This window comes from Marmota monax, unplaced genomic scaffold (genome assembly GCF_021218885.2).
Source record: "Marmota monax isolate L192 unplaced genomic scaffold, Marmota_monax_Labrador192_F-V1.1 WCK01_AAM20220418_F8-fsc00014, whole genome shotgun sequence".
In the NCBI taxonomy this organism is placed as follows: domain Eukaryota; kingdom Metazoa; phylum Chordata; class Mammalia; order Rodentia; family Sciuridae; genus Marmota; species Marmota monax.
Genome location: NW_026695222.1, coordinates 25938207 through 25953130, shown reverse-complemented (window position 1 = coordinate 25953130; position 14924 = coordinate 25938207). Strand labels below are relative to the sequence as shown.

At 57.1% G+C, this 14924-nt stretch overlaps 1 protein-coding gene across 2 annotated transcripts in view; it reads right to left on the bottom strand.

The window, feature by feature from the left end:
- Pmepa1 (prostate transmembrane protein, androgen induced 1) overlaps window positions 1–13527 on the bottom strand; it is a 54938-nt gene extending 41411 nt beyond the window's left edge. The window contains exon 1 of one of the 2 annotated variants that reach the window (XM_046433164.2): window positions 13344–13527. In XM_046433164.2, coding sequence (XP_046289120.1) covers window positions 13344–13452 — 109 coding nt within the window. In that variant the 5' untranslated portion in view covers window positions 13453–13527. Of the gene's footprint in view, window positions 1–9063; window positions 10866–13343 lie in introns of those variants that run through there. The other variant, XM_046433166.2, reaches the window with a different exon arrangement.
- Between the last annotated feature and the right edge of the window lie 1397 nt (window positions 13528–14924).

Below are 14924 nucleotides of genomic sequence, written 5' to 3'. Positions count from 1 at the left end.
GACAGTCCCATGCCTGCTGTCCTCGGAGCCTCAGCCTCTCCACCTGGACAAGGGGTTTGGTGGGTGCCACAGGATGGCACGTGGCACTACGCGTGCACCCAGCAGGCCCTCAGTGGATCACAGTGGTGAAGTCCCAGAGGTCAGGGCTGCCTATGGCACGGCGGTTTCACAGAGGAAGAACCAGGGCCTGGGAGCCACAGGGCTGGAGCCCCGACTCTGACGGGCACCCTAACTCTGGGCCCCATGCGTGCACACATCAGTGGTGGGCCCCAACCCCCAGAACGCCGCTCCGTTCTGCGGTCCACACTGTCTGGAGGAAGGCAGCCTCAGCCTCACCACCTCTGAGTAACACCTCCTAAGACATGACTCATACCTGTCTGGGGTCACCCACATCCTCGTTCCCTGCACAGGAATGTGGGCCAGGTGAGAGGGGAGGGCGGTGGCTCCAGGCTGGCACCGGCAGCTGTCGGGCTGCAGAGCCCCAGAAGTGCTGGAGCTGCTGTGACTTTGAGGCTGTGCCACCACCGTGAGTGTCCCCCCCACCAGATGGGGCTGGGATGTGTGCCCAGCCCTGGGCACCTGTTCATGGGACTCAGATTCAGTTACAAAGTGTTTTCCCTCAGAGGCACCTGGATTCCACCACGGGCCCAGCCTTGCCTTTCCACAGCCCTCTGCCCTGTTTAAAATGGTTACGATGCAATGCTCCACCAACAGAAGCCCCTGCTGATACATGCAGCCACTGGGCGGGGGTGGGGGGATCAAAGTTCCCAAGAGACCAGACCAAAGCACATGCAGTGCAGTTCCCTGTGCAGAATCTGCCAATGAAAACATCCTCTCTAGTGAGGGGCCCAGGTTCCTCAGGGTCTCTGGGGGCAGAGGCCTCACACCTGGATCTGGGCCCTGGCTGTGCACACAGCTGCCCAGATGCTCAGAAGGGCACACCTTGGGCCCTGAATTTCCCCTCCACAAACACCAGGGCTCCTGGGGGGAGGAGGAGGGAACCTTCACCTCCCAAGTCTTCCTTGTTCCTATGGGACCCCTGAGGTCAGTGAGGCCCTTCTTACAGAGCAGAAAATTAAGAGAAGAGAGGGAGAGGGAAGGGAGATAGAGGCGAGCCAGGGCTCCTCTGGGCTCTGGGGACAGAAAAACCTCAGGTTTTAGAATGTCCCCCTTGGACCTGGGGCTCCAGCTCCTGTCCCGGCTTCTCTGTGATTCTCAGTCCACCTAGCATCCAGTGCCCTGTGGGTCACGGTGACCCTTCTCCCTTCAGCTGCAACCTGACACTGGAGGATTCTTGCTGCCTCCTGCTCTGAGCCTCAGGGATCACAGCCTGGTGACCCTTCCAAGAAGGGACTGTGTGGAGGAGGGGCAGGTGCCCAGCCAGCTGAACAGGACACGGGCCCAGCTGGGAAAGTCCAAGAGGGCAGAGGCGTGGGGAGGCCAAGTGCAGCCTCCTTTAAGCCCAGCGACAGGTGTTCTGAGGCCCAGAGGAAGGTGGGGCCATCCCCGCATGGACAGGCGAAGCACAGGCTTTGGAGTCCCACAGTCCAAGTTTCAAGGCTCTGCTGCTCGGTGCTGAGTGAGCTCTGGCAAGGGACTTAGCTCCATCTCCTCAGGTGGAAGGGGCTGCTCTGAGGATCAGGGCAGGCGTGCAAAGTGCCCCTACCTTCCACAGGAATGGTGAGGGTTGAGAGAGCACCTTGGAGGTGGTGAGCCCTGAGAAAAGCCTTCAAGTACACGCAGCTGCAGGGCGTGGGGTTTGTTCTCTAAATCCTGACAATCTCCCAGATTTCCTATTCCCACCCCCACTCACCTGAGTCTATTCTGGGGAGACCCCAGGGCTCACTCTCACTGGAGGGGAAAGGGCTGCTGCACCATGCTTAGGGAGGACTCCAGACCTCTGCAGAAAGAGGCAGGCGAGGAGGCAGAGGCATCGGGCACAGCTGGGTCTGTGACCCTGGTTTTAAAGTGAAGGCTCAGGGGACTGAGAAATCGCAGAGTGGTTAGATCTCACTCCATATCTAACCGTGATCTAGCAAGATCTTTGCTCTCCATTGCACTGGAAGCTACCTTACCAGAGGGCTGCGGGGTCTCTGATACATGCCTGGAGGGGGATCCAAGCCTGAGCACTGGCCGTAGGGCTAGGTCATCCGCAGGGGATGGAGGAGGAGCAGCCTCGGGATCACGGGAGGATTGCCCTGGCTTGAAAGCAGCCCAGAGGGACTCCACAGGGACAGGAGCAGCAGAAGGGAGGAGGTCCTAGATTCTGCACGCAGGGACAATTCCTCCTCCTGCCAGTGTGTCTTCAGCCTCTGTTGTTCTCTCAGCGATTTCTCTGTGCAAACAACTTCTAGTTTTCCTGTGAGGCCTGTCTACATCCTGGATGGCCAATAGATTTCATCACTCAAGCCCACAGAACACCCAGAGCACCACCTCTGTAAAGATCTGAGCCCAGCCAGGATGGATGTTGCAATTGATTAGCAATGTCTGCCACGGGCAGCAATCACAGTGCCGGGTCGAATGCCGTGCACTCAACACCCCGATCTATACTCTGGAAGCCTCAAAGCAGCTTGATAAATCCTGATTGGATCCTCCTCTAACTACAGGGTTACCAGCACATTTCTCTTCCAGTGAACTTCCTCACGGCCAGTACCTGGTCAGCCAAGCTCTGCACTTGGCCCTGACCTAGGAGATGTAGATACAAAAATACCCAAGCCAGGTTTTCATTCAGTGTGCAAAGCAGGGGATGCAGGGAAGCTGGGCCAGAGCACCAAGCTGAGGAGGGACTCCAGGGAAGAAATCCCAAGGAAACATCCTCAACTAAACTCAGGCAACTGAGGCCAGGCACTAACAGGCAGAGCCTGGGTTTATTTGGGCAAGTGGAAGCTGGACCTATAATCACACCTCTGGGCATATGGCAAGCAACTCTAATTACCCTCTAGATGGGAGGACAGTGACAATTTTATTTGGGGCCCAAAGCAACTCATAAAATTATGGAAAATCAGTAGCATTGCACCTAAGTTCATACACCTTACAGAATTTTGCAAAGATCTAACGACTGTCATTGTTAGAGAGACAGGAGGTGGGGGTGGCCCTGTATACTTAAGCCTAGACGACTAGATGATTCCATGATGGATCCACTCAACACTAGATTGTCAAAAAGGCAACGGTCTCTGCACTTGTGACTCACTTCACACTCCCCTCTAGGTCCTACGGAGAGCCCTTAGTGCCAGCCTGCCCAGAGACCACCACCCACAAGCCTGGGGAGACACAAACCTGGACAGGAGGTGCATTTGCTGGATCTGTGTTCAAGAGTGGCATCTAAAGGGGCTGGTGGCATTTAACCAGTCATTTCAGCAGTGTAATCAACACCCTCTCCTCCACCCTCTCCATATGCCCACCTCTTTCTCCCACACCATAAATAGATTAGAAAAACAGTTTCCTCCCGTGGCCATGACCCCATAGGCTGCTCAGCTCAGCCCCAGTGAATCACCCTGGCTCACCGCAGCAGCATTCTAAACTGACTGCAGGGTAGCGAGGCGGCACAGACACCAATAAATGAATCACACCTTCCGCAAGACCAAACCTTTGGCTTTTACAGACACCAATTACAAAGGAGAAAGAGAAAGAACAAAGAAATTACTCAGGGTGTTTGCGCAGAGTTGATTCAAAGGTTTACAGAATCATCAGCAACCAAGCTGCTGTTAGGAAGGCCGCCAGTGCTTCGGCCAGGGGCAGTGGTGCCCCTGGAACTCCCGGGTCAGTGGGACGGGAGTGGGGCAGGTCCCAAACTCTTGTGGGGTTCTCAGGCTTTATTGGACCCTCTCCCTTTCACTTCTACCCACTTCTGGAGGGTCACTCAAGACCCCCATTAGTCCTTCCCAGGCATAGCTGCCTGAGCCGGGCAAAGGTGATCAGGACTTGAGCACCTGTGCTCAGCCGCTCTCTGCAGGGACTCAGAGTTCCTTAAACGAGGCAGCCGAGATGGAAGGGAGAGCCTGTCTCCTGGGATCCTGAAGCACTCAACACACCAACTTGCCCAAGCACCTGAATCACATGGAACTCTGCCGCCGAGTTTGCCCCTGGGCCCAGGGTGTCCCAATCTAGTGGGCAGCCTGGTGCAGGAGGGGATGAGACCCAGCTGACACCTGACTTGCCTGCCAGCTCCCGTCACCCCCCCATGGTTTACTGAGCGCCACTGGCACGGAGCCCGTGCTGGGGCGGAACAGATGATTCTTTCCTCACCTCAGCGCAGGAATCCTGAACCCTCGCTCAGGAACATGCATGGCAGCTAAGTTCAGGGAGGAGTCCCTTCCTGAAGACCTCATAGCTTTTACAGCCTCAACCCAGGACCTGGCAACACACCTCCTGCCCCGCGGGACTGTCCCATGGGCCAGGGGAGGCAAGTGGGGGGCACGGCGTTCCCTCAACATTGAGCCCAGGGAGCAGCGGGCAATCAGACAGCCCAGACCACTTGGCTGGAAAACCCTGGGGACAGGGTGGTTAACTTTGCCAAATCTTCTGGGAAATGACTGCCCACTGCCCTTCTGCCAAGGACAGAGCCTGGGAAACTGACCTCACCTGCCAGTGGGACTCAGGGTGAGACTGGGAGGAGGCAGGAGCACTGGAGCCTCCGGCCCTGGTGGACAGAGTCACACATTCCCAGCTAGTACACGTGTGTGCACACATGTCCTAAAACACAGGCACGCTGTACACACGTGAAGATGTCATTTCAGATGTCACAGAACATTTTTACATTCTCAGACACTAACACCCTAATAAATGATTGTGGGATTTGTCACTTTCACTCCAAGCTCTCAAAGCCAAGAGTGGACACATCACATCCTAGTGACCTTAGGGACCAACAGACACTCTTCCACCCCTGATCAATGAAATCAATGACAACCTATCAGTGACAACAGAAGCCATCCCTGACAGACCCCACCAGAAACCGCACTTTACCCAACAACACCCACACCCCCAGCAGCTGAGGAGGACCACACTCCTCTGCGCTGCCCCAAGAATGCCATGCTAACAGCCCAGCCAGGACCCACACAGCCTCCTGCCACCCCCGGCACCCGTGTCGGGGCAGACTACATGGGACACTTTCTCAAAACTTGAACTGCTTGACTGTTCAGAGGGCTGAGGGCAGCCCAGCACTGCCACCAAGAAGCAGCAGGTGGTGTCAGTTCTAGAGGATAGTGAAACTCCAAGGGTCACCTCGAGGAGACCAAATGCAAGCCAGTTCCAGGTATCCAGATGCCAGAGCCAAGGGGGATATGAAACTTGTGACCAAATAACTAAAGGTCTCTCTTCTACCATCAGAGCCACTTCCCAAGCCCACGGGTACAATGACAAATGGTTTTAGTCAAAATCCACGAGAAGGAAAAGCAAAGCAGTGGCCGCATTTCCCAGCGCTGGACACCCTCCCACGTCACTGCAGGCCACTCTGAGCTGCCGTCTTCTGAAACAAACACATATTAGAAATTACAGGAACATCAGGCAGATCCGAACGCACGTGAGTCACGTGCGGCCTCTCAAGGTCACATTTGAGCAAAGGCAAGCTCCACTGGAGGCTGCCAAACCCTTTAGGGAAGGAGAGTAGCCAACACTGCTCAAGTCCGCAGTGATGTGTGCAGGAAGAGTCACCCTGGAAACCCTCTCTCCGGGCAGGCGGGGGGGGCAGGCCCTGGCAATGCATTTTGTGGTCCTGATGCCCCCGCCCCTGGGGCGGAAGTGGGAAGGCACAGGCCTGCATCCTCTTCTGCACCCGCCCTGGGCTGGCTTTGGCTGTCTTGGAGCTGGTGGGTAGGAGGCGAAGGCACAGCTTCCTGCCGCTGATGGTAGAAACTTCTTCAGCGCATTAAAAATAATACTTGGTGCCAGGGGGGCTTGTCATAGCTTCAGCGAATGTCCTGACAACTCTACGGTGGGTGCAAACCCCTCCCTCCACTTCAGAAGAGCAAGTGAAGGCATGAGAGGGACTGATGGTTGTCAAAGTCCATACCTCATCCATGTCCTGCCCTGCTGGGAGCATCTAGGAGCCAGCCTGCCTGCCCACCCTGCCTATTTCTTTACCTCACCAGATGCACATGAGGTGCCTACCAGACAGGAGGCAGGGGCTTGGCGACTGGAGGGAAATAGACACAGCACAACTGTCTACATGGACTCGTAGCTACTGCCAGGACAGTGTGATCAGGAGAGCCACCAGGAGCTCCTGGACACCAACAGGGAGACCAGTGGGGGGACCTCCCTGCACACACTCCTCTCCACTCCCTCCCTGAAATGGACTGGCACGTCCTTGATGTCTCAGAGGGGCCAAGTTCACCTGAATCACACCAGCAGGCATATGACAAATGCTACCCAACACCGGAGCACCTAAAGATGCTCTGTGTCCCACCTTGTCCCCATCAGGCCTTGATTTGGCCCCTCCAGGGGTGGGATGTACACCAGCCATGCACCCAGCAACCACCGAGACATCTGTTGATGCCAGTGTCCGGATGTGCCCAGGCGCTGGAGGAACAGACTCTGGCTCCTTACGCAGACTGACACGCACGTTTCCAAGGAACGTCGGCCAGTGACTTCTGGAGTGGACCCAGCTGCCTTCTCGGGGGTGACAGAGCTGTCAGCATTCTTCCCTAATGGACGGGCCAAGATGGACAAGACCTAAAATACCACTGCAATGGTGAGGCTTGCAAAGCAGCCCGGGGCACAGGGGCTGGGTGTGGTGTGCACGAGGTAGTGCACAGGCACGGGCTATGGGGCCAGGGAGCCTGGGTGTGAGTTCAGCCTCTCTCCAGTTCCTGGCTCTGTGACCTGGAGCAAGCGTCTTACACTCTCTGGGCCTATATTTGCAAGTTGATGACAGCAATGGCTTTGCTCACAGAGTTGCTTTGAAGGTTGAGAAAAATTGGTCACTAGTGCCTGGCACATACTAACTAATATCTCCACATCCAGCTAGGGAAAGCAGGAGAAGGAAAAGTCTACCAGCCACTTGGGAACAGAAGAGAAGCCACTCTGACTCTCAGAGAGTGCAGAGATGTTCCAAACTTTCCCAGGCTCACCCGGCAGTGCTGAAGCCCCTGCCCCCATCAGCCAGCCGTTCTTTCTGTGATTTTTCCCAGCTTGGTGACAGTCGCTTCTGCCAGTGACTGACAAGACCCCGAAGAGACCCCAGAAGTGTCAGGGTTTGGCTTTGTAGTGTCACGGGATGGGAAAAGAGGCTGGCTGCCGGCTGGGTGTTGCCATGGCTTCCTGCAGGGTGCAGCCCACCTGGGGGAGGAGGCAGCAGCAGTGCTCAGGGAGGAGCTGAGGGTGGCTGCAGAGACCAGGTCCTGGCCGAGACGGTCTGCTCTGCATGGACGCTCACTTCTGAAAACCTGAAAGTGACCCCAAAACCGGGAATCTCAAACCATCACAGGTTTCTGGGCTTTCTGTTCCTGGTTGCTTTGTGGACTGGAGCAGCGAAGTACCTGAACGTGGGGTGGTGCTGATGGCACCACCCTAGCTCTGTGCTTCCTGCTCCCCTCCCAGCCCCTGGGCACCAAGGCTGCTGGTATGGAGGTCCCCGAGGACAGCCCCAAGGCCTCCTGCACCAGGGGTGGGCAGCTGGGGTTTTGGTAGCTCAGTCTGCGGTGGGCCTGGAAAGATGGGGAATGTGACTTGAATATCCAACGACCTCCACATTCAATGTCGGGGTCTCCAGGTGGGCCTGTTGGTTCTGGCGTTCCCAGCTGGTCCCAAGACTGGGAACCCTTTTCCTGGTGACAGTGTGCCAGAGGGTGGCCTCCAAGGACGAGGCAAAATGGACAGTGGAGTCTAATCCACTGCCATCCCCCACCAATGAACTCACAGCAGGGCCACAGCCCTGGGGATGATCTCTGGACACCAGAAACAGCATGCACGCGGCATCACTGGGACCACACCGCACAGCCATGCCCAGTGACGGCAAGTTCAGGATGTCCATCCATCTGATCCTTGGTCACCCTGCAGGACAAGCCATAGACAGGGCAGACTGGGTCTGTGAGCAGTTTTTTTGTTTTGTTTTGTTTTTTTTTGGCAGTCCTAGGGACTGAGCGCAGCACTGCTCCACCACTGAGCCAGGGCACCAGCCCTTTTCATTTTTTTATTTCAACACGCGGCTTGCTCGTTGCCCAGGCCAGCCTCAACTTGTGATCCTCCTGCTCAGCCTCCCGAGGAGCTGGGCTGACAGGCGTGCACTACCATACATACCCACATTGCGGGCAGGTTTCATAGGGCCTCTCAGGGAGGAGGAAAAAAAGGAACTGTCACTGTTTAAAACCCAGAAGTTTAGTGGGCTTGGGGTGCAGCTCAGTGGCAGAGCACATACCTAGAGTGTGCCAACACCCTGGGTTTCAAGCTCAGCACTGCAAAGAAGCACTAAATAATCATAATAACTCTAGGAGCTTTACATCAAGATCTAGCCTGCTCGGTCCCTGGAGCTGAAAGACCTGGCCACCTGGGGCCCACATGCAAAGAAGAGCTGAGTGGAAACAGGAGCTCCTTTATTTTATTTTATTCTATTTAATTTAATTTTTGCAATAGTGGGGATGGAACCAGGACCTTGCTCATGCCAGGCAAGTGCTGTACCACTGAGTGCTGGTCCCCCAGCCTGCAGGAACCCCTTTACACAAGACTCACCCCAGCTCCCTGAGGTGCACCTCAAAGGCAACTGAGTTTCCCCGGAACCCTGCCCTCCAGCCTCGGGCAGCCCTGACCAGCGCGGTGCCACCCTCATTGCTCCATGAAAGCAGGCGCCGCAGACACTCGGTCCTACACGTGTCCCCACCACGCCTGCGTTACACAACACCTTTTAAAAGCAAAGAGGAGCCTTAGCTTTGATCCCCTCTCAGCCTGTGCATCATACAGGAGCCTGGGGCTGGCCAGACGACAGCCTTCAAAGTTCAATCTGTAGGAGTTGCTTCCCTGTGGGCAGGATTCCAGGTGCCTAGCTCTGTGGAGTGCAACTCCCGAGGAGATGAGGCTTCGCAGGTCCTCTGGCTTGGGCCCTATACCCCACCCTGTGCCTGGACATCTCCTTACTTTTAAATGACTGACCACATCATGGACATCTCAACACTCTGGTCCTGCAGTCCGATCACAACTGAGCCAGCGGCTCTTGGGGGACAGCCCCCTCACTTTCCTCCTCTTCTGAAGGTGGAGCACACAGCTCTGCAGGGCTTCCTGGGGAGGCACCCTCTCTTTCCTCTTTCTCTCCTGCATACCTAGATGTTTTAACCATCTCCAACCCAAACTGAAGCTGGTAGAGAAGGCAGGAAGGGTGGGGGAGCTGTGAGTATGTAAGTGTGCAAGCACACGTATACGTGTGTGGGCAGACGCAGTCTTCTACGTCTTGACAAATACCGACTGGCCCCTGACCCTCTGCACAGCACGGCTGGAACAGTGCGGTCCCCTGGGAGTCTGCTCTCAGAGCACAGCCACAACACTCAACTCCCTGGCTGTACCATGACCTCAGACTCAGGCAGCCAGGAAGCTGGCGGGCAAGAGTCCTGCGCAGAGGCCCAGGGCAGAGCAGCTGGCTGACACCCATGCCTTCCCATCTCCCCTCGTCCCAGTGAGAGCCAGAACTTCGTCTTCAGAGGGGCCCCTCCTTCCCTCCTGGCACACAACAGGTGCTCCCTAAAGGCTGAGTGGATAAGTGGCAGGTGCCAACTTGGAGAGTGAGCTTCCCCAGGCCTTTACAGGGACTAATTTCTGAAGGGAATCAAGGTCCATCTCTAGCAGTCAGCAGTCTGACTCCTGGGGAACCAACAGCTAAGTAGACAGTGGTTGCTGGGCAGGGGCACCAACCATGTCTGGAGACACCTTTGGCTGGCAATTGAGAAGAGTATTGGCACCGAGCAGGTAGGGGCCACGAGTGCTGCTAACACTGTACTGTGCAGGACAGCCTTTCTCTGCCAACCAGCAGAACTTATCTGACCCAGAAGGTCCTAGTGGAGAGGTGGACAGACCCTGGGTTCAGGCAACGACAAAACCTGGGCAGCTCACGCCAGATCCGCCAATGGAGAACTGGTGTCCCGTGAGTTTCTAAGGTTTTGAAGCATTTTTTGGAACAGGTTGGAGAAGAGAAATCAGAGGATCAAGGACCCCAGCTAGACAGCGGTGCCGACAAACAAGACAGCCACTGTAGGTGACGGCACAGTGGCAGGTCCAGGGCAGGGGGCACCCTCCCCAGGGGCTAGTGCAGTGTGGCCCATAGTCTGGGTTGTCTAAAAGTGTGGTTGGCATCTACCTGCCATCAAGATTCAGGCTGGAGAGAGACAGTTACTTCTGAGAGCTTCAGCAGAACTGAAAAGAGTGCCAAGAGAAATGTGAGCCAGGAGGACAGCTGTCCTCCAAAGTGCCCAGAAAGTCCTCTAGGGCCACTTCACTCCTGCAAGTGGCTTTGAATCCTCGGACCCCTGGCTCTGTAAAAGAACTGCGTATTTTTTCATTGTGTGCTTTGGGAACAGTGAATTCCACCTCTCAATTATCCAAAAAGTGGGATCACCGGAATACCTAATTAAAACTCTCCTGCTCCCAGGCTCAAGGTGCATCTTCTCTGGGTCCCAAGTCCCCAATTCAGGAGGTAGAGGGTGCAGTCTGCATAAATACTGGACCAAACTTGGGATGAGGGTAGGCTGGGGGCCTTGGGCAACGCTTTGCACTGCTGATTCCCTCATCTCCAAGCCAAGGGTGCAAACGCCAAGCTCACCAAGGATCCTCCCAGGTCTCAAACTGGGGCAGCTGAAGGCCACACAGGGGAACCCACTCACTGGTAGAGAGGGATCCTTGAGCCAGACCTTGGAGAACAAAGGCTGAACCTGGATAGACTGTAGAAGTTTAGATTTCACCCATCCTAGCCTCATCTTTCAGGTGAGGAAAACAGGCTCAGGATGGCTTAAGGGACCTCAGAAGTCAATCTCCTTTTGCAGAAAGTTTTTGTTTGTTTGTTTTGTTTTTGTTTTTTAATAAAAGAACCCCATGGACACTGCCTTGAGGCCCAACTCCAAATCTATCTTCAAAGTTCTACAAGGGCTACAAGCAGCTCCCAAGACTACGAGGTGGAACTCACCAGCCCTTATTAGTTTCTCCCCTTTCTTCCTTCCATCCTTCCCTCCCTCTCTCCCTTCTTATCTTCTGTTGTAAAGAAACTCCAGGGAACCAGAGGCCTTAAGGCTCCCCAGCCCAGCCTTTCAGGGAAATCTGATTAACACTTGCAACAAATGTTACATTATACCCACATATTAAAGACGCGTTCCCTCCCTGCCTTGAGGCCTTCTTCCCGGAAACACAGGGAGGACCTAATTGGGGCACCCAGGGATAGGTCACCGTTTCAAGCACTTACCCCCAGGGTTCCCCTCAAATACTGTATTTGGGAAGTGCCCAGAGCCCAGGCAAGGGGTTCAACATGACACCGTGGTGCCCATGAAGCCTGATAAGGGACAGAAGAATGACCGGGAAGTAAAGAGAGGACAAAACCAGAACATTCAACTACACCTAGATCCTGGAATTGGCTGACAGGTGATGTGAACTCCGTGCTGGGGAGCTCCCTCCCCAAGGCAGCTTTCCCGAGTGGGGGAAGTCATACGTAAGGCAGCAAGGGTACTGAGCAGCCCAGAGCAAGGGCCAGCCTCTCCCCAGACCGGTGCCAACATACTTTAATAACGTCATGAAGCATTTCATGACCCCACCCCCACCCCCACCCCACCCCCAGTGCACAAATGGCCTCTGGGAAGCAATCAAGCCTAATGCAAGCCAGTTCCCCAAACTCTGGCTCTGGGCAGTTTCTCCTGGACCTCCTGGTCTGCACAGGTGGGGTGGGGTGGGTGGGTAGAGAGCCCAGTTTTCAATTTCAGGATGGGCCGGCGTGGGCCAAGGGGTAGAAGGACCCATTACTGAAGCCTGGCCACTCTGCCCCTGCCAGTCTGGTCATGGGTTATTTTTACTTCTTGCACCTCACTATACAGGTTCAGGGGCCCCAAACTGTGGCAGCCGCCTGCGGAAACTGGCTTATGAGTCACCTAGCGACTGCCCTCATTCCTAGCGACTGCCCTCGTTCCATGACAGTTGCCCGTGGGCTCCTGGTCCCAACTGGAAGAAGGCTGCCATCAGCAGGGAAGAGCTGTGTCCCTGTACCCAGGGAGCTAGGGGACAAGGAGGAGGAAACTATAGCTCAGGGAGGCAAAGGGTCCCCAAAAGAGTGGACCAGGGGAAGGAAGTCAGAACCAAGGAGTTATTAGAAGTCAGAACCAAGGAGTAAGGGTTCAACTCCCCACCCAACCTAACATCCACCTGGGTGGGCTACTGAGGAAAGGAAGCAGAGGGTGTTTGCTCAGATTCCGGTTGTACAGGATGCGACTAGCCCAGGGTTCAACACCTGCTCCCCACCCACTCCTAATCCACTGCCCCCTTCTGGGGCAAGGCAGTCCCAACCACAAACGGTCCCAAACTTTGACTCATTTGTAACCATGGTCCCAGCCAGACTGAGCCAAGCTGTCCAGACAGAGGCTATTTATAGGTGCGTCGGGACACAGACAGTCACAATGACACGAACTGGGGATCCACGTTGGGCCAGAGGCACCGTGTAAGCCCTGGACCACAGACACCTGGACATAATTGGTCCTTAGATTCAGCAGATCTCAGACCCCCGGAGATGCACACAGGCAAGAGAATGGCTAGATCCCCCACAGTGACACAGGTGCTCAGGGAGACTAGGAGACACACTCCTGGGACTCCCTCAGACCCACGGACAACCCAGAGATGCACGGAGACTCCTGAGACGCCAAAGCCCGAGAGAGACACGCCAAAGCGCACACCCCATGGACACACCAAAATCCACTCTCTGACATCGCGACGCAGCGCCACAGACACTCCAGACACACACTGCGGCCCCAGACACTTCACAGACCAGACAGTGTCTCACACGGCCACCCCCACCCCCCGGCCAAAGTTGATAAAGAGCCGGCCTAATTGCGCCAGTGCGACAGCCCCTGAGGGAAATAAAATTTAAACTTCACGGATTCGGCCGCCCCAGCACCTCCCGCGCCGCGCGCCGCCGCTGGGCCCCGGGTCCGAGTCCGGGCGGGCGGGGCGCGGGCAGCGGGGGCCGTGCCAGGCTAGCAGCGCCGCGGGACAAAGCCGGGCCGGACGCCAGCTGCCGCGAGCCGGGAGGGCGCGCCCGGGACGCGCCGGGCGCAGCCGGGGCGCCGGGCGCACTGCCCGAGGGGGCGCGCACCTCCCGGGCCCCAGTCCGCAGCTGCGCCCCGACACCGGGTCCGAGTCTGACGGGGCCTCCGGGGAGGGGGCGCAGGGTCACTCACTGATCTCCATGCTCTGGAACAAAGAGCGTTTGCAGTTGCACGTGCAGGAGACATTGGGCTGCCCGGCGGCGGCGGTGGCGGTGCTGTTGACCCCCATCAAGCGGTGCATGGACGGCGCGGCGGCGCGGCACGGGTCGCGGGGGGCGCGGGGGCGGCCGGGGGGGGCTCCGGCCTGCGCCCGATACTCGGGCCCCGCATGCAGGAGGCGCGCGGCGGGGGAGGCGCGCCCCGGCTCGCCTGGCTCGGGTCGCCGCCAAGTTCCCGGGGCGCCTCGGGGCTCAGTGCGCCGGGCCGCGCTCCTCCGCGCCCCGCGGCCGCCGCTCGGCAGCCCCGGGGGCGTCGGCAGTGTCCGCGGGTGGCGTCCGGAAAATGGGCTGGCAGCCGGGGCGCGCGGTGCCGCCGGGGCTGAGCCTCTGCCGCTGGCTTCCCCCAGCCGAGCGCCTCCGCCGCCGCCGCCGCCTCCTCCTCATTCAAGTCCAAGGAGATCGGGTTTCGCTCCGAGACCGCGGTCGGAGGCAGGCAGACGGTCTGACGTCAGCGCTAGACGGGGCTGCCGGTTCCCACCGCGCGGGGGCCGGGGAGGGGGCGCGCGCTGCGCCAATCCCCGCCGAGGTTCCCCCGCACCCCCTCCCCGGCCCGGGGGGCGGGGTGACGGGAAACGGGGCGGGCTCTTAAAGGGCCAGAGCTTGGCGGCCGGTGTAGACCCGGGACCCGCGCGGCGAAGGAGGGGCACAGTGCGCCCTCCCAACTGGAGTCAGCTCGGATCTCCGGTCCCGCACAGGCGGCGTCCCCACGAGCGAGACTCGCGGGAGTTGCTCGCGCCCTCCCCCCCACTCTCACCCCTGAGGTCCCTGACCCAGGCTTTTGGGGGTAGGCTGTTTCTGGAGAGCATGATGTCCCTGGGGTTTAGGGCTCAGAAGTCAGAGAAAGCGGGAGGAGCCCCCAGATCAGTCACCCATTGCCGGATATCGCAGGGGACTCCGCCTCCAGTTCTGCAGCCCCTAGAGGATCCTAGCCCACTAGGCCCCCCAAGCAATTTAACCCGACCCGAGGCAGTTGGTTTGGAAAGACGGGAACTCGGGTAGACACGCCCGGGACAGCTCTGAGAAATGCCCGGGGCCCTTGTCATGTAAATACGTGTCCAGGGCTGGTGTATTGTCGCTGCCCCAGCCGGCTGGGCCTCGGACGAATCCACACCCATTGTCTGCTGCCCGAGGGGCCCCCGGACTGGGGGGCGTGGCTCCGGAGTTCAAAGGGTGGGGGTCTGTGGGGGTGTACTTTTATTTCATTAAGTTTTAATTACAAGAGTGCTACAAGAACACATTCTCCTGGTTTAAAGAGATATTAAAATATTACATAAGAGGCCTCCCCTCCCTAGCACAACTCTAACCTCTCAAAAATGTGGTGTGGCTCCTGGTAGACTCTTCCCTAAATCGCCACTTATTTAACAAGCACTTACGGAGCGTCTACTGTGTGCCAGAAGGGGTCCAAATAGTAACTGAACCCCATATCAACTAGGAGAAGCAAAATATTATTGTTTCTATTTTGCGAATCAGAAAGCTGGTCGGCAAAGCTGTTCCC